The 19,726-nt window shown below is 26.4% G+C and overlaps 1 protein-coding gene across 1 annotated transcript; it reads right to left on the reverse strand.

Annotated features, from left to right (window-relative positions):
- Window positions 1–4,358: 4,358 nt before the first annotated feature.
- LOC101254095 (uncharacterized) lies at window positions 4,359–7,896 on the reverse strand. The gene is made up of 4 exons (XM_004239881.5): window positions 6,753–7,896; window positions 6,206–6,483; window positions 5,239–5,395; window positions 4,359–4,689 (listed from the first exon to the last, which is right to left on the reverse strand). Exons 1-3 carry the CDS (start codon window positions 7,165–7,167, stop codon window positions 5,294–5,296), a joined length of 795 nt encoding a protein of 264 aa, XP_004239929.1. The 5' UTR covers window positions 7,168–7,896; the 3' UTR covers window positions 4,359–4,689; window positions 5,239–5,293.
- Between the last annotated feature and the right edge of the window lie 11,830 nt (window positions 7,897–19,726).

Raw genomic sequence — 19,726 nt, forward strand, 5'->3', positions numbered from 1 at the left:
CAACTTAAAAGTGAACAAATAATTAAAAAAACAAAAGAAGCAGGTTAAACGTCACTTATAAAACTCTTTATATTTTTATCTACATAAATATTTCTAAAGAAAATAACAAAATAAAAATATGAGATATTCAGATTTAACGTAATATTATCAACAAGGCAAAGCTTTAATCTCAAATTAGTTGATGTAGCATATTTGATTTCCTATCTGATGTACGGGTCCATACATTCGAAATCGACTATTCTTAATTCGCACTGCTAAATTTGTACTCAAGAGAAATTAAAAAAAATAAAAATAAAATTCATACTCAATACTCGAACTTGATATTTATAATGAATCTGTTATTATAGCTTCATATTCTCTCTTAAATTCTTTTATTTATCTTAAAATATTTAGTTTCGATTTTAATTAGTCAATTAACATTTACCAACAAAAAAAATGCACTTTTAGATGTTGCTTCATATATTGGATATAAGTTGTAACATCTTTTTTCAAATAGATATGAGTTTCACTTTTTTTTAGAGTTCTTTTATATATTTCAGTTACTAATTACTTGTTTATTTTTTCTTTTATAGTTGTCTCTAATTACTTATCCATTTTTGATAAATTAAGAAAGGACAATTTTTTTAACCTATTATATCCTCAATTAAATGACTAATTACTTTGAAAAATATAAAAAAAAAATTCATCCACTTTATAACTAATAGGGGTAAAATTATAAACTCATTATGCTATTAATTATTTTCTTAATAGATGTGTCAGTTAAAAGTGGACAAGTAAAAAAGGAACGAGAGAGTATATGCAAAAGATGTTCCTTTGGCATGATATAGTATTGATAATTATGATTTTTGAAAAATAGTTTATTGCCATTATCATATTAAATTAATTTGGTATAGTTAGTTATTTTACAATATGGTATATCGATAACTATAGTTATTTGATTTTGACTTACATTTATTCTTACTAATAAAATTTATGATTTTGACTTTTCAAGAAACGTGTCAATCATATCATAATAACATCTTAAACATGAAGAAATATTAAAAAAAAAAAAGAAAGTACAGGCAATATTTTCCCTTAATTACTTAATCGTTTACTTAAAAAGACATTTTACTCAAAGTATAGTAATCAACATTCCAACATTCGAATAATTAGTTTTGTACTAATATTGTTTTATATATTTATTAGTATTATAATAATATATGTGAATTGTATACTATATATTTTGATATGGTATCCGATATTTTAATTTTTTTTTGTAAATACCAAATACAATATCTTTTTAAAAATGAATACCAAATACTTATCTACTACACCATGTCCGACCCTAAAGCACATTCATCTTTCTCTATAACAATTATACTATAATAATCATATTTTATTCGAAATCGATCTTTTTTATATTATGTTATTTTATATATTCATTATAATAATATTTCTATATATCTAGATAAACGATGCCAAACAATTGTTTTTAATAGTAAAATGGGATGATAGCTTTTGTCAATAAGGTAACTAAAAGGAAGATAGGTTTTGCCATTTGGCGTCTCGAGTCCATATTGGGGCTATAACTAAATTCGAATCGCGCTCTGCAGGGCCTATTTAGGGGTAGCTACTAACAAGATTTTCTTCATATCCAAGACTCGAACCCGACCTCTAATTAAGGATGAAACACTGATATTGGTTGGTGCATTTGATATAGGAATATGTAGCCATTTGTGTATGCTTAATAAACCACATGTGTAGGATATTACAAGCAGTATAAATCAAGATTAATGACTTGAGCTACTAGAGTACTAGGCAAAATCTTCTTATTAAACCCTAATGGATTCAAGTGGTCCAAATTTCTTCATGTGCAATAAAAGTTTAGTTATTTTTAGGTATGGGGATAATTAAACTTTGAGGTGGACCTTGGACATATTGTAGGTAGTAGTTTCATAACGTTTCAACTAACTAATTCATGGGGTGGGGTGAGGGATGTTATAGGTATTAATCCGACGTAGCGTATTTATATTAGGATTGACTAAAATTGAATTCGAGCCGAAAAGTATCATAGCGTTTTTTAACAAAGAAGACTCTGTTTCGAACTTGACTAGAATTTCAGGTCTTTGAAGGATCAAAGAGTAATTACAACTCACTTGAGATATACGTAGTATGCATATTATATATATTAGGTTAATATGCAACTCAAATTAATTTATGATAAAACTTGTCAATATACTTAAGAATTCTTTTGTTTGTTAATTTGACATAATAAGGGTGGGGGTGAGGGGGATTATTAGGTAATTAAACTATAACAAAAAACAAATAAAGAAAAATAAATTGTAGTTGGCTATGACCTATCATTTAGCATATTTTGTTAACTCAACTCATTTCGACTTAAATATCTTTAACCAGTTCATATTTAACTCATTTTATTTTGACCGTTCAAATTTAGTCCAACTCGATTTTTCGATTCTACTAGTATTATTATTTACTTATTTTAACTTAAGAGGGGCATTATCTTTTTTTCGGCATAATACATGTATTGGACTCTAAAATTGACTTCAATTTTAACTTTGACCTCAAACTTTCATAGTGCACAAATAGACACTTTAACTATTCCATCTTTCAATAAATAAACACGCGATTCCTATCTGGCAAAATGCGTGAAATGCACACTCTGCGCGAGTGAGGAGTAATTTTCGAGGCCCACAAAGGTAAAAATTGCTGAAATGACAATTTTACCCTTAATGAATCTCTTTTATATTAATTAAAATTAATTTTAATTTTTTTTTAGTTTCAAAATGACATGTAAGATATTTTTTTTAAAAAAAAGAGACACTTGACAATCACTGATTGGCTCACTAATACACGTGGGAGCGTTTGCATTTTACGCACTTTGGCTCCAAAAATCGCGTATTTATTTATTGAAAGATATGATAGTTAAAGTGCCTAATTGTGCACTATAAAAATTTGAGGTCAAAGTTTTTAAAGCCAATTTTAAGGTCCAATATATGTATTATGTCATCTTTTTTCATTATAGAAGACTTTTTAGCATGAACATGATCTGTAAAATTCTATTATTATTTTTTCCATTCTGCTTTTTTAAGTAGCATGTATAGCTATATATATCAAGTTGTAATCTTTTTTATCATATGGTGGGTCGTTAATTATTCACTCTTTAAAGCTATACAGCCTAGCTATTAACTTTTGAATTGTCTAGCAAAAAAAAGGTTCTCAAAAAATTATACAACAAGAGAGGTGGTTAATAGATTCTCTAAATTATATATAAAGTACTAATTATTGATTTATCTATAAATTATAGAGCATATTATTGATTATTGGACTTATTGTTGATTGTTAAATTAGTTGTTATTTTCTAATAATTTTTTTTTTTTAATTTTGGCTTAACATTTTTTAAAGTCATGATATTGTACCTTCTTTGATACTACAACTAGTTTTTATCAAATTGGACAACTAAGATATATATTATTATTGTTATTCATATCTTTGTTTATATCTATCTGTATTAGCTTTCTAGAAACCACTTGTAACACATCCAAAAGGCTTTGTGGAGTGTTAAACACTTTGTTTGTTTATTTTTATGTAGAGGTCTCGAGTTAGATCTCGAGATAAGAAATTGTCTACAATATAATCACTCCTTTCTCAAAAGAAGATTTATCAATACGAATCTAAATTAGTCGAGTTTCAATATTTACAAAAGTCGAAATAGCTTTATTTTAGGATCTTTTTTTTTTCCTTTCAGATCTCGAAAGACACTACAAGTTTTTCGTCCCAAATTTTATCACCATTGTAATTTGGTTAACCCTAACCATCAAAAAGTCTTATTTTTACACTTTTAGCTTTTTAAAAGCTTATGTCCACCCTTTGACATTTGAGTTAGCAATACTTATATCTGAGTCATGCTTGTGTTATGCAATAAAGACTACTTTTTTTTTTTTAATTTCTTTTCTTTAAATTATGAGAAGAAATTTGTGCTGTGTGGATAAGATAGAATGGTGGATAATTTCCCGCCAAAAAAGTAGATCTTATTCTTTTCGTCCCAAATAAAATAATATAGAATCGAGTCTTGTATGTGAGTAAGATTCTTGCAAGTTGCACGCTCAAATTAGAAAAAGAAAACGGTTAAGAAGAATGAAACCTTCAAGAAATCACGACTAGAAAACCACTAAGAAGAATTCACCCTAAAGCAAATTAGGGTCACTCTAATAGATAAGAGATGAGAACTTACAAGAGCTATTCGCGATATAAGTTATAAAAAGTACAATCTCATGCATAAAGTATTCCACATTAGGTCACATCTCAAAGGATATGATGTAGATAATATAACTTAAAACAAGTAACGTTATTAAAAAAAATAATCTAAAAGTTGATGACATTTGAATTTATATAGATGACAAAACAAGAAATTCTATCTTCTAATCTATGAAACACAATTGGCATTAAAATAGAACAAATATCTGTACAAGTTGTGTAAGCTGAGAGAGAGAGAGCAATGGGTGCTGAATCATAATGCTCTTGTCCTGTATCACTGTATCTATATTTAACTAATTGCTGATACAGAACACACCACATTTGCACACATATACATAAAATTTTGTTGTTTTTTTTCTTTTTATATGCTTTATAGTATACATATATAGACTATTTTTCTTTACTAATTAGACTTCAGATCTCCTTTGGATATATCTGCAAAAACAGAAAAAATTGTAAAAACAGTCAGTTAGTTATGTACCATGACTCAAAAGATTAAAGGAAACTACTAATCCATTCATAAAAGAGTAATCTGATAGCCCGTTTGGCCAAGCTTCTACTTTAATACGGGCAAAAAGCGTTTTTCAAATTGATTAGCTAAACACAAACGGCTACTCTCCAAAAGTACTTTTTTAAAGCAGGTTTTGGGAGCTTGAGTTGAGATGTTTGGCAAGTGTTTTTGAGTAGTAGGAGAAGTTTTTCGGAAGATGAAAAATGTAATTGTTCCCGAAAAACACATTTGAGAACTTAACAGAACACAAAATTACTGCTCTAACATTGGCAGAAGTGTTGTTTCAAATTGATTAATCAAAACACAAACTGTAACTTTCCGATACTTATGATAAGATGCATTTCTGAAAATAAACAGGCTTTGAATGTTTCGTCAAACAAGCTATGAGTATGAATCTCGAGGTAGCTAATGGTTTATCGTACAAAATGTAGTGAACTAGCAGATAAGATGATGATACGACAATAGTTAATTACCTGAAACCTGCACTGTGGAAACTGGATTTGGTCCAAAGGAAATAAAATAACAACTTCATGTGGATATGGATTCTGTAGATTTGAGTTTTACTTCAGTCTTTCTGAAGGGAGTTACTTTAAGATATCGATAAAAAGATCCGGTTTTTAATGCTGAGACCTGCATTCATGTGCTAATATGTTAGTTAATAACAGAAAATAAGAATAAGTAAAACCTAATAAATGAGTGACATGTGCTTTTTAAATCAAGATTTAGCACTTAATCATGATTAATGAACACATATTTCTATTACAATTAATCAATTAAGGAGAGTAAATCAATATCTTAGTAAGTACTTGTTCAAACCAAATGTGACCAAGTCAAAAGGCACATGGAAGTTGCAATTGGAAAGAGGACAAAAACCATGTATTGTCAGTCTCCTCCTCCTTTTTTAACAACCGTAGTGTTCGAGTCCGTTCACACACACCTCAACTAAATCCACGGGTACCTGTTACCTCCCACCAACACAAGCACATGCACACCAAGTAACACGGTCCATCAAGGTTAGAACAAGAACAACATACCTAATGAAATCCGTTAAGTGGGGTCTAAGAGAGTAGAGAGTATGCAAACCTTACAACTACCTCTAGACTGTTTTCGAAAGACCCTTAGCTCAAGCGAAGGGCTCCTCTCAAGACGCGAAAAATCAAGAGTCCTACTTCATTTCTATATTCAAATTTCCCATTAAGTGTATTGATCAAGAAAGCATGTATACAAAAAGGTTGTCTTCCTTTCTCAACCTTAGTGGACCCAAACAACTTGCAATTCCATATCCATGTTGTCTCTAAACATGATTTTCCTTAGTCCCCACTTTTCAAATTAGTTGTACTATTTCAAGTAAATAAAGAAGTTGCTGAACTGGCCATGTGACTTTTTCAACTATCACCAAAATTCAAATTTGCTAAGATCAAGGAGGATTAATAAACTTACAGCTTCAATATCAATCTTGTAAACAAGAAGCTTTCTTCTTTCCCTGCAGCTAATTCTATAAGCCACAACTACATGAGCAACAGCCAATGCTAACGAGCATACGAACAACGCCATCTCCATAACTCGAACATATCCTCCTCGATCCATACTCGAACTATGTGCAAACACATATGAAGCCTTCAAGGACACAAACACCAATGATGAAACAGAACAAATTGTAGCAATCCCCAAATATGGACCTCTTGATAACCTTGGTCCATCACATAAGCTATAAACACCTATAAATCAAAATCAAACAAAAAAAAATTCAATCTTTTCAGTATTCAACATCCCAATTGATCATAACTTCATAACCCTCTTGCCAAAATTACTCAATTTATCAAAAAAATCATCAAAATCTGAACTAAACAATTCAAAAATACAACATCCATCCACCTATCTAATTTATCATAACCGTTCGACAAAATGCTTGAATCAAATTAATCTAAAATTTTACTTACTATTAACTAAAACAACAAAAGATATTTTCCATCATGAACCAACTTACATAGAATGATGACGGACCTAACGATGGAGATGAGAGGGATATCAACAAGTGAATATCGAAAATCATAGTTGCTTAAGTGAGAAGAAAGAGATTGAATTGAAAGTGAAGACAGTGAAATTGAAGCAGATAATAAAAGTGAAGGAAGAAGTGTATCTGCAATTACAATAAGAATTGGTGCAGAAAACAGTAGAAGTGATATCAACATAGAAATCAAGAAAAAAAGAGTTTTGACCCATCTCAAAACTTTGGTTTTTCTATCTTCTTTCAAAAACCCCATCTCGAGAAGAGAGATTTCTTGAGGTTTTGGTGCAGAGAAAATGGTGGGAAAATGGAGAATTTTGAGAACGAAGGCCAAGTGTTTGATGATTTGACTCAGAGAAAATATTGAGAAGATGAATTGAAATATAACACGCATTAAGGTATCGGTCAAATATAGGAAGCTGCTTTATTGGGTTTCTCCATGTGGACTAACCGAATTAACTTTCATAAATCTTACCCACCAAAGGATGTACGAGTCGTTTCTTTCTTAATCAGATATCTCGATTTTAAATTTTCAATTTTTTTTTATATTAAGTATTTTTTTTGCGAATATATCGTGGCATAAATTTAAATTAATTGAGAATATAGGATAAATGGCTCAAAAAATCGAATAAGTTTATAACGATGTTATTGTCGAAATATTGTTATAGAGAATGAATTATATAACGTTACATGAAAAAGACCTTTTTTTTGTTTGATATGGTGTTGGAGTCGTTTCTTCTGTAATTTGAGATTTTAATTTCGAATTTTAAATATAACTTTTTAAAAAAATATTTTTTCGTCTCAATGGACTAACTACAATATAAGTTTTGAATATACAATAAGAAACTTGTAAAAAAAAGGGGTCAAAATCTCAAATTACTTTATAGTAATGTTGTTGTTATAATATATAACTTAACATAAAAAATGGATTTCAGTAAAGATTTGATTGTTACACTGAAATGTTGTTATATTGGGTATAAATTACAAATATATGTGTCATTTAACTTGGTGTTTATTGATATTTATGTTTTTTAATTTGGTGTGTGTATAAATAAGCATTTGAAGTATTATAAAGGTAAATAAATATACACTAATCTGCATGAAAAATCTCACGTGATTTTCCATGTAGGATAATTGCATCTCACGCTATTAGTTATTAGGACGTGTGTATCTACTTGTTTAATTATATGATAGTTAATATGTTTATGTGTGCACACTTAAAATTAAAAAGTATAAATATCAATTGATATCATATTAAACGATACATTTATTTATTATACTTTTTTATATATATGAATTAAATAAACTAATAAATACTACACTCCTAAATAGTTTTGATTTTTTTTAGAATTTTATTATCATAAAACAAAATTATATATCGTAACGGACATTAACACATTCTCTTTAATCTTGTGGAATTAAATATGTATATATTTTATCATTTTTCTAAGAAAGTATTAATAGAAAAAAATATTAATTTTTTTCCAACATCATAATTATATATAGGAAGAATTTTAAAATAGGAGATTGAAGCCTCATAAATACAATAAAAAATTCAAATAAATCAACTTAGCTACTACAATTTGTTCGGTATATGAAAATATTATTTTTAAAATAATAAAAATAACAAAAAAAAAAAGTTAAAATATAAATTGACACAGTGAAGCAAATATTTTGAGATACACATTTAAGTGAAAAGAATCTCACATTAATAGACTTGATGAATTATTAATATTTAATTAGCATTAAATACTTATACAAGTCAATTTTGGAGCCTGGAGGGGCGTTTCACTGTTGCAAAGTTTGTGTTCCATCGACTAATTAATATTTAAAATTCACTAATATTATACTAATTAATAGTAAATTTAAATTTATAATTAGAATTATAACATATATATTCAACATCAAAAAATTGAATAACAAAATCTTAATTGAATAATCAAACCTTTTTTTTTATATATATATATATATCTAAGTTTCTTGAAAATAGAAGCAAAGTTTACTGATTTAGTCGATAAATTTGTGTCAATCTTTTTTAAACTAATTACATAAATATTAAGTTCATGAGTTTAGTAATTAACATGAAAAATCGTAATTCAAAATTTCAAAACTGCTAAAATTAAAATTCTGATTTCATCTATAAAATATGTGCAAATTGCTTTAGCAAGATGATTTTAACAATTTAAACGTGTAATTTTTGTATAAATTTCTCTTTTAAAATTCTAAACAAAATTTGCTATAATTCTTTCTAGAAACTTCTCAATCTGACTTTTAGGAAAAAACTCAATTTGAAGGAAAAAAAAAACAATATTATTTCAATTGTAGCATCACTAATTTGAATATTTGTTTTTTTCTTTCTATATGAAACCCTACAATAATTTTCATTATTCCCTATTTATTTAATTTCATCACAACTAATAAATACCCTCAGAATATTAGCTCTAATTACCCACCTTCATGAATTTGAAATTATTTAATGAGAAATCATTAAAAGAAGAAAATTAGTTACTCTCGTATGTATGTAAAAATATCTTTTAAAAATACATATAGTAAATATTGAATTTTGATAGCTAATTCATATATTTATTTTTTTATATTTTAAATTTACTTGGTAAATTTTTTTGACTCCATCACTATAATTTGTACCAACAAAAGAATTACACGCACTAGTATGTTAATTCATTCACCAATTTATAAGATTTTGATAGATTTGACGTTTAATTAAAACGTAATTTATATTATATATAATTCGCTTAGTAAATTTTTGACTCGTACGCCGCAAAAGAGATAATATTTGCCTTTTCTAATATTCAATATTTGCATAGATGCTAGAACCTCCAATAGGTAGATTAGTCATTGGTTAATTAATTAGCACCATAATTAACTTCATTTTAGGTCAAAATTAAATTAATGTTTTGTTGACTAAAAAAAAGTCATAATCATGTCAATAAGATCTCAACCGCTACTTAATTTATTTGTAATAGAAATGTTCCAAATTCAAAATTTTTAACTTTATAAAACTACATATATACCTATTTTTGTAATTATTTATTGTGTTTATTTACTCTATAAATTGTACAAAATATCTTGATTGTACAATTTCAGTTAAGACACTTGAACCTCACAATTTTATCATCTTAAATTTTATTTTAACTATTAAAACAACTCAATAATTTATGACTCGCTGCGACTTATATACATAACTATTTATATACTATTTTTCGTCGTCAGAGTATTGTTTGTCATGATTTCTATTTTTACAGTTAAATTATAAAAAATTTTACTAACATTTTTAAGATGTATTTTTTCATCATATTATTAATATGCAAAAAATTGTAATTTATACTATTTTTTGTATAGTTTTAAAATATATATATTTTTTATTTACAATATTAAATTAATATAATATAATTTAACTTTAAAAATAAGTCAAATTAAAAAAAAAATTGATTCATTTGGACATTATTGTACCTAATCTAGTTCTATGAATATTGTAACAATGGACAGCAGCCAATATTGGAAAAGATGAAATAATATTGGACCAACTGAAAATTGTCTTTATTCAAAAATTTATGATGAATGGTGAATAGTTTATTCCTAATTAACTAGATTGATTTACAAGTTACGATTTCGTTGTTCGAACACTAAATATCTTTTATTTTTAATTTTAAGATTATAAGTTTGAATCACTCAATTATAAGGTTATAAATTCGAGTTATCAAAAAGATAGAAGGAAAAAATAACAAATATATTTTCGAACTATCATAAATTATTTGCAGATGGTCAAATACTCTCAATCATATTTTTGGTACATTAGTGGCTCTATGGTTCAAAAACTAGAGCATATGTATATACATTTTATACTAACGGACGTACATTTATCATAATCTTATTCACAGATACGATATTTGTTAAATATTAGATTAATAGATTAGATTATGTGGCGTATCCTTCTTTAGTCTTTTATTAGAATGGAAGGACATATATGCTATAGTTTTTACACGATAGAAACACTAATGTTTTAAAAAGCATAGCTGAAAATAAATATCTGTATATTACTTACGATAATTTGAAAGTGAAAAATTCGATATAAATTTTTGAGGAGTAAACTTTTGTTTTTTTAAATTTTATGTAAAATCAGAAGTCAGAACCATATAATTAAATTGAAACATGTAGAGAATAGAATAATATGATTGTTGTCTTGGAATTTGGTTGACACCATGTGGTAACATGCAAAAATTTTGTAAAATAAATTTATGTTTCATAGTTTAATCAAATTACAATTGGATTTTGCTATAAGTATATTTGAGATTGAGACATAGCTGTCATGAGACTATTTGGAGACTTATTTTGTCAAATATGTCATTAAATTTTATCATATGGTCCAAAGTTGAGGTAAATATTTTTCATGCTGTTATAATATTAGTCCAAATATACCTTTATTTGCCAACATGTGGTTAGTATTATTTTATTAATTTTTCTGTCACAACTTTACCTTCTTAGTAATACTATTTTAAATATTGTTAGATTGCTGTAAATAATTTAAAAATTGAAATTGAATCGATGAAATTATTGTAATTTTATCTTGAATATTGTTGCAAATGATTTAAAAGTTAAAATTGAATCGTTGAAATTCTATCAAACGCGAAAATTTAATTTATTGTGTATTTTTTACTTATTTGTTATAACATGATTTGATGCTTGCGAATAGAATACAAATTTTAGATAAAATCTATCAGAAATTGATTTGTCGATCGTACACATTCCCAACAAACTTTTTATTGGCAAATTTCACGTTGGATATTTTCTCGATATTGTCATTTTCTTTTGAAATAGTTAAGAATTTAACGATTAAAGATAAATATATTTTTAAAAAAGTATAATATATGAGTATTTGACATATGTAAATAAGATAAAAGTAGGCAAATATAGAAAGCAAAATAAGACTTTTACGTCTTACTAAATGGAAACAACAAAGAAATTTCATTATATTTTAACGTTTTTATGAAACAAAAGTTGGAAAATATTATGCTTCTAGAAGGCATTGCTTCTAGACATACATTTCTAAAAATTATTTAATTATATACTCCATTTCCTATAGTCTTTTTTTATTTGACCTTTTTAAAAAAAATTTGGTCTAAAATTATTGATAAATTAAATGAAGTTCTAAGAAGCTTTTATAACTTTTTATGAGTCAATTTAAGAAGAGATAAAGATTAGGAAAGAAATTATTATTATTTTCTTGTATCACAAGAAAAAATTGTTTAATCGTTTCCTACCATGTTCCATCTTTAATATACAATGAATTGGCACATAATATATATATATATATGTTAACTTGGTTTGTATCGTGAATTAATAATAAAATATTTTATTTTTGAAAATATATATCTAAATATCTCAATTCGTCTCTACAACATCAGTTGAATATTTCAACTTATAAAATGATCATTTCGATACCTTTAAATTTCATGTGTCACGTCATCGTCGAATGAAATATTTAGATATATATTATACTTAAAATTACAGTATTTAGTTGTCAATTAAAATCAGACAAAAATGTTTATTCATATATTATGTATAATGAATAAATATTAACATCTTATATGTTCATGACTTCATTCAAACATTGCAAATAGAAGACAAAATGAAATTAAATTAATTTTCAAATTTAGTTTACTAATGAAGCCAAAGCACACCTTTGATTGTGAAGTGTACAAATAATATTTATACATGAGAGAGAGTCGTTGACAAATTGCAAATACAAAATGTAACAATTTCTTCTTCTTTATTAATGTAGTGCAATAAAGTTTTTTTTTTTACATAGTCAACACATTATATACATAAAATTCAAACAAAATAAAATCAACACATTAAATATGTGATCATCAAAGAAAAAAATATATATTTTTGTGGATTTATTAAGGAAAAGGAAGACTCTCAAACTCTTGACCATATATATTTTAAATATCTTAGGGGTAAAAAATGAAAATAAATTAAAGGATCGGGTATTTAAAAATGTGAATGTCATTTAATTTTGAGCTTTAATATTTGTCTCTTTGTTAAAATTAAAGGCAAAATTGTATCAAAGTATAGTGGGAAGAGTATATTTGAACACAAAATACAACAGAATAGCTAAGGGGTATAGTTTAATCGAAATTTTAAAGAGGGTTATATTTAAACTATCTTTAATAGTATATGAGCATATTTGATCTATTTTCAACTATATTACTAGTACACAAAATTCTTCTTATAATCATACTCATATTAGTTATGCAGGTTGTAAAATTACAAATTAAGTAATTTTAATTCGATTCAAAATTAACAAACAAATTTTCTATTTCTTTGTTGAATTATACACGAGGCCAAGGGTACATCTGAATCAGGGGTGGTGCTATCTGTTCATTCAAATTCCCTTTTACGAAAAATTATATTATTTATATATGATTATAATAAATTTATATGTATATATAGTAGATGTCGAACTCCCTTCGATTATGTATTTCTATAGATTTTAAACCCCCTTTATATAAAATTATGACTCCGGCTCTGATTTGAATTTCTTTTTTACAATAATACAAAGTGGTTATTTCCATGAAAATAAATAAATTTTTAATTGCCACGTGTCTCATGTTGTTTCCCAAATAAACCTTATGAATTTTATTTATTTATTTTTGCACAATTTAGATTTTTCTTTTCAACTCATTGACTTAAGAAAACGAAAGGCTGCTACGTACCCAGACGTTCCAGAAACTGATCAAAACATATTTTTCATACTCACTTTTGAAAAACTTATATAATTTTTTTTTTTAATTCCGGTATATATATATATTATAATTCAATTAAATTAAAATTAAAATTTAAAATGTCTCACATTAAAGCTAAGATATTTTTAATAAAGATGATTTCATGCTCTAGAAAGCTCAAATTCAAAACTTTTAGATTAAAGACGAAGAGGAAAAAAAATCAATTATATTTATGTAATATATGCATATGCCACCTAGGTCTTTTTAGTTTTTTACATTTGGAAAATCTAAATCTAGGAAATCTTTAATAAATAGGGAAGATATTATTGAGAAAAAAAAACACAAAAAAATCTCAGACAGACCTGATTTTTTTCTTTTTCAAAGTTGATTAATTGTTTTTTTTTTCTTTTCCAAAAACAAGTCATATTGGAAGTCTCTCCACCAAATCTAGAACCAAATTATTTAATTTAATTCATATATTGCTTATAACACTATGTGATTTTATTTTGTTTCTAGAAAATAGTGGGATAATTAATCTAAGGTTTAACAAATTTTGAATATTAATATTTTTAGCTCTACTGAAAATTGAACCTGAGACTTTTTTTGATGACGATGCTTAACCCACATCATTTACCACTAAATTATTCTCTTGGATGCGAAAAAAAAAACTCGCTAACTAAATTTATGAGTATCTTTTAATTTTCAAGAGTGAAGTTTCTTTGATTTTAAATTTTTATATACATTTATATGTAATTTTTAAATATAAAACTTAAAAAAAAAACCTAACTCTTGTTAGTTTATTTACGTATTGACCTTGCTTTTGTGCAATTCTTCATTAATCATGTTTTTTAAATGAATTTTTACATTATAATAGAGGGGGAAAAATGAAAATATAATATAAATATCACAAGAAAAGGGCGGACAAGGTAAAATATATAGTGCTTATCATGAATTTAGACTTTTGTATAATATAAATAAATTTAAATTTAAATTGTATATAGTAAGTAACATTAATATTTTTGAGATCTCTATATGAATAATCGAACAAAGTTATTTTTTTCTTTCTAATTAGTATATGGATTATACACTCATTATGCATAACCATATACGTATTATAGATGAATTTTGTATATTCACTATTTTTAATTTAAACTTGTATTTTAAACTCGTCGACTAAAAAAATGAATTCATTTTAGCCAAAGGATATCTACATATATATAATTCAATCTCATAAAAAATGAGACTTAATTATTATTTTCCTTTATTTCTCCTTTTTTTTTGGTCAACTAATCCATGATCTTTTTTATAGTGTGATTCTTGTGACATTTGTGTTAATGACAAAAGCAATGACGAAGTTTTAATCTTTTTTTCTAAGAAAATAGGACTAAAAAAAAGTATAATTAGGCTTTTAGCATGCATGTGACATTAGATTAGTGTTTGGTTATTTTTAATTATTTTATTATCGTCGTATATATCCAAAAGTTAATCAGATAGAGTTTTTTCATCTATCTTGAGAGATAAAAAGAAGTTAGTTTTGATAATCATCAATCGAAAAAAAAAGCAATTTAAAATAGTTCTAAAATAATAGTTTGACAAGGACAAAAAGTAAAAGGATAAAAGAAGTAGTACCTATAAAATACTATAATATTTGAAGTAAAAAAAATAACGAATTTAAAGGACAAGAAACTATGAGATCAGTAATACTGTATTTAATTAATATGCATAAAGAAAAAGAAACAACACTCAATTATCTCTAGTGCTACTAATTATCTATCCTAGTATAATATGTTTTCAGTATATAACCTCTTATATAAAATTATATATATCCTCGCTGATCTGATATCGAATGTTTTTTTCTAAGAATATTTCAACAATACGATAAAGACCTTATTGATGCAACTTCCACCATATCTAACAAAACATTTGGTGAAAAGTTAAAAACACCTAGGCCCCAACTGAGATTTTTGAGTGTTATCTTGGGGAATTTAAGCCACGTATAACATAATAAAAATCTTAGTATAAACTTTAATTTTAACACTCATACAATAATCCAAAATGTTGATAGTACTGATTATCTCATGTTAATTATTTAATCAGTCACTTTAATTTGTCTGTGTTGGAATATCCTTTTCTTGTCTTTTTATACAAATGTAAGAAATTAAAAAAAAAAAAGTATAACCTAAAGTTTTGATTAAACAAATAATAATGACATTGATGTATACACGAATTATACACGGAGAAGCTTTGTTACGCGGAAGAATTTGGTGCCCCATCATGTCTTATTTTAGAGTTAAAAGAAGTGCATTTTTATATACTGAAATAAAATTCGGAATTTAAAGTTTATGAATTTTCGTATATATACTTTCTTCGCCTCATTTTATATGAGTTAGTTTGACTTGATACGAAGTTTAAAATGAATGACAGATATTTGTGTGACTATAAAACATTTCATTAAGGATAAAATTGGTAACTTTAAATTCAAATAGTTACTTAGTGTAGAAATGTGTCATTTTTTTTAAGCAGAAGAAACGAAAAGTAAGTTATATAAATTGGGATAATGAAAATATTAGGTTCAGTGAGGATGTTAAAAAATTTTCTGATCCGAGTTCTAACGCACTAATCATGATCTTTCATTTTTCTTCCACTTAATATGTTGTACGTGTCTTATACAAAGCCACACTTTGTTGTCATGATGAGATTGGAAGAGGGGTCGGTCTTATTTATTACCCTTTGTCCCAATTTATGTGTGATTTCGTTACGATAATTGATAATATGTTTTTTACTTAGATGATTTAGCCACATAGATACATGAGTCATGACTTTGTTTTAGATTATAAGCATCGAAAATCTTTTTGTTTACCTTTAACCTCTGTATCAACGATAAAGTCAAACAACATCACGTAAAATAGAGTATCACCTCATTTTTGCAAAAAAATAAAAGTTGGGCCAATTCAAAGTTTAATTGAGTATTTCCATTGGGCTGTTATATGGGCCTTACTTTCTATTTGGGCCTATAACTTACCGATGCAACGAAGTGGGCCGTCACTTCGTTGCTGGTAGCGTCTGGGCAATTTGGTTGGGATTTCGAGAACTCTGATTAAGGTTCAACCTCTCATATAACACGGTTCGATTCGGTTTTTTAGTGTTCGATTTCAAATTAATCAATTTGATTATGTTATAGAATTTTAAACTTATAAGTTGGGCAATTTCTTGTTTTGAATAAATGGGCCTTAAAATTAGGTAATTCATATGTCATAATAGTTCTTCTATTTCATCAATATCATTTGAAAATTTGATAATTCTAAGTACAAATCTTAATCTTTTATTATGATCGAAATATTCAGGTATCATGCGAAAATAAAAATAGAGCAATATTAATAAATAAGTGATTTTTGTGAAATGTTACTTTCATTATTTAATCATCTATCATCAAATAGGAAAATTGTTTGATACAAAATCACAAGTTACGAGTACTGTTTTAGATGAAAAAAGTGAAAAACCGTAAAAATGAATATTTCGTGAGACCTGAAAATTTTGGGGCCCTTTTAAAATGAAGGCCTCATTTGTTTTCGTATAAATCAATATATTTAAAATTAAATAATAAGTATTATCTTATTATGAGTTAAATTATTCTACAATTAAATATTTAAATGTTCATTTTTATTTTCTTTTTTGGAAGTGGTAACAAATTAAAAACCAATTATACCTTTTCTTATTCCTAAGCAAAAACATATTCTTTTTTTCTTAAAATATTTCATTTTTCTAATCAATTATTCTCTTTTTTTTTTCTTGGTTTTTCCTCTGTTTGCAGGAAATTCCAAGGAATAATTCCCAAAATTGAGTGTAATATTTTGGACAAGCTAAAAATGTAAATGAGAAAAATATTTTAATCACGGTCTAAAACTTTTAGAAATTGACGTTTAATATTTTATGATTGAGTTGATATTAATTAGATTCGAGTTTAACATGCACCACTTCTAAAAATAAATTCAAAAGGGGATATTAAGGTCAATAACTCGATAGCTAGTGTCTCTTTAAAAACGATAAAGGCTACATAGATTTGGTCATAAAAGTCAGTGAAATCGATGACTTTCTCACCTTTAGAGCTATATTGAACCTTGCTTGGTCGAACTAGTTACATAAATAATCTCTTAAATGGAGAGTTTCAAATTTAAAATTCTTCTATATTTTCTCGATAGTAATTATCAGATATCTAATATAATACATATAATTACGCTCGAGCTAAGTTTAATCATTAAAAAAGGAGCACAAAATGAAAAAAATAAATAAATAGTGGGGTTTATATTAGGTGCAGTTAAAACATGTCATTATTGGTAATAAATAATATATCTAATTAAATAGCTATTGGTGGTTGGTTACCAATCGCATTGACACTTTAAAAGCTTATATGATATATATATATATATATATATCGAATTTAAATATAGATATCGAATACTAAATATAAAATCATAATAAGATATTCTAGATACATACATTATTTTTCAGGTAACTATATTAACTTATTTGACAATTTTGTATAGTGTCCTCTCTCCCTCTTTCTTTTGTATTAAGCATATGTACGATATTTCTAATTTTCTCATTTTTTATTAGTTAAAACAATTTGAAAAATAATTTTTATAACTAACAGAATAAGTTTATTAAAAATACAAAAAAAATATTTTTTCTTAGGTAAAGATTGAAAATAATTTTCACATGTGATAATTTGCAATAATTCTGTCCTTCTCCATCTAAATATCATTTTTACTGTGACACTGTCACTCCCATAAGCCCTCATCCCCTGTTCCACCCTCCACCTCCATCTCCATCTCCGTCTCCAACCCAATCTCTCGTAACTGTTTAAATTATATATAAATACTTTTTAAGATGGTATTTTTTTTAATACGCATTTAACACACGAAAATAAATATTAAAACGTTTCTCTCCCAAACACACCCTAAATCACCATCCACTTGGAGGGTTTACAATTGTCACCTGGATACACATGTACTATATTTTCCCCTCTTAGAAAAAAAAATATTATCCTAAAAAATATACTTCTGTGTTCTAAGCATTTATAATGTTGTCCCAATCCAATAAAGCCAAATTGGACTTGTGGGATCCAACATGCCTGGAACTCATCGAAAATATCTCCGAGGTATTCGATACTTCGATATGTTATTTGTTTTATTTGTCAGTAAAAAAAATTCTTTTCCCCTATAATAAGTTTCTTAAATTGAGAAAAATAACTTATCAGATGAAAATAAGAAAAATATGTTTCACAAAGTGAGATTTCATATAACACTTTTGTTTGGATGTTGTTATTTTTGTATTGTATTGTATTGTATTATATTGTATTTTTAATTTAAATATAATATTTATTTAGATTGTTACTTAAATTATCTTATATCATATATTTTAAATTCATTGTTAAAGTAACAATCAAAAAACCTATTTTATTGCGTCATTGTTTTAATATTTTCTTAGTATTTTATCTTTACTTATTATTTAATAATGAGATAATGCTCAAGTACCTCCTCAATCTATGCCCGAAATCTCAGAGACACATTTATACTATACTAAGGTCCTATTACCCCCTGAACTTATTTTATTAATAATTTTTTACCCCTTTTTAGCTTACGTGACACTATCTTGTGGGCCTAACGATGGTTGATTTTTTTTTAACTAGTGCCACGTAGGCTAAAAAGGGGTAGAAAATTACATATAAAATAAGTTTAGAGGGGTAATAGGACCTTAGTATAGTATAAGTGTGTCTCTGAGATTTCGGACATAGGTTGAGGGGGTACTTGGGTATTTTTCCTTTAATAATTTTATTTTATCTTTTATTCTATCTTTTTATTTTATTTCTACCATATATCATACTTATATTGTAAGTTTATCATTCAAATTATAGATATATAACATTGAAAAATGATAGAATCTATTCAAATATTATATTCATTAGAATAATATAATATTACACGATATATTATTAAATAATACGTAACAATCATCCTAAGCATAGTATAATTGTGCTTTTCACACATGTAACACACCCTATAGCTCTCATCCCCACCCCCACCCCCACCCTTACCCTTCCATCTAACATATCCTGAATTTTAAACTATAGGAATAAAAACTATCGAATTCAATCAAATTGACATAAAATATTAGAAAAAAAAATGCATAAATATTCTTATACTATGA

The sequence above is a fragment of the Solanum lycopersicum genome, chromosome 5, assembly GCF_036512215.1.
Source record: "Solanum lycopersicum chromosome 5, SLM_r2.1".
Taxonomy (NCBI): domain Eukaryota; kingdom Viridiplantae; phylum Streptophyta; class Magnoliopsida; order Solanales; family Solanaceae; genus Solanum; species Solanum lycopersicum.

What these genes read in the sequence shown, in the direction of transcription:
- LOC101254095 (XM_004239881.5), bottom strand. Translation starts at nt 7,167, where the DNA reads ATGCGTGTTATATTTCAATTCATCTTCTCAATATTTTCTCTGAGTCAA. An exon ending in TAGGTCCGTCATCATTCTAT is followed by an intron (nt 6,484 to 6,752) that starts GTAAGTTGGTTC and finishes TTTGATTTATAG; the next exon opens with GTGTTTATAGCTTATGTGAT. An exon ending in ACAAGATTGATATTGAAGCT is followed by an intron (nt 5,396 to 6,205) that starts GTAAGTTTATTA and finishes ACATGAATGCAG; the next exon opens with GTCTCAGCATTAAAAACCGG.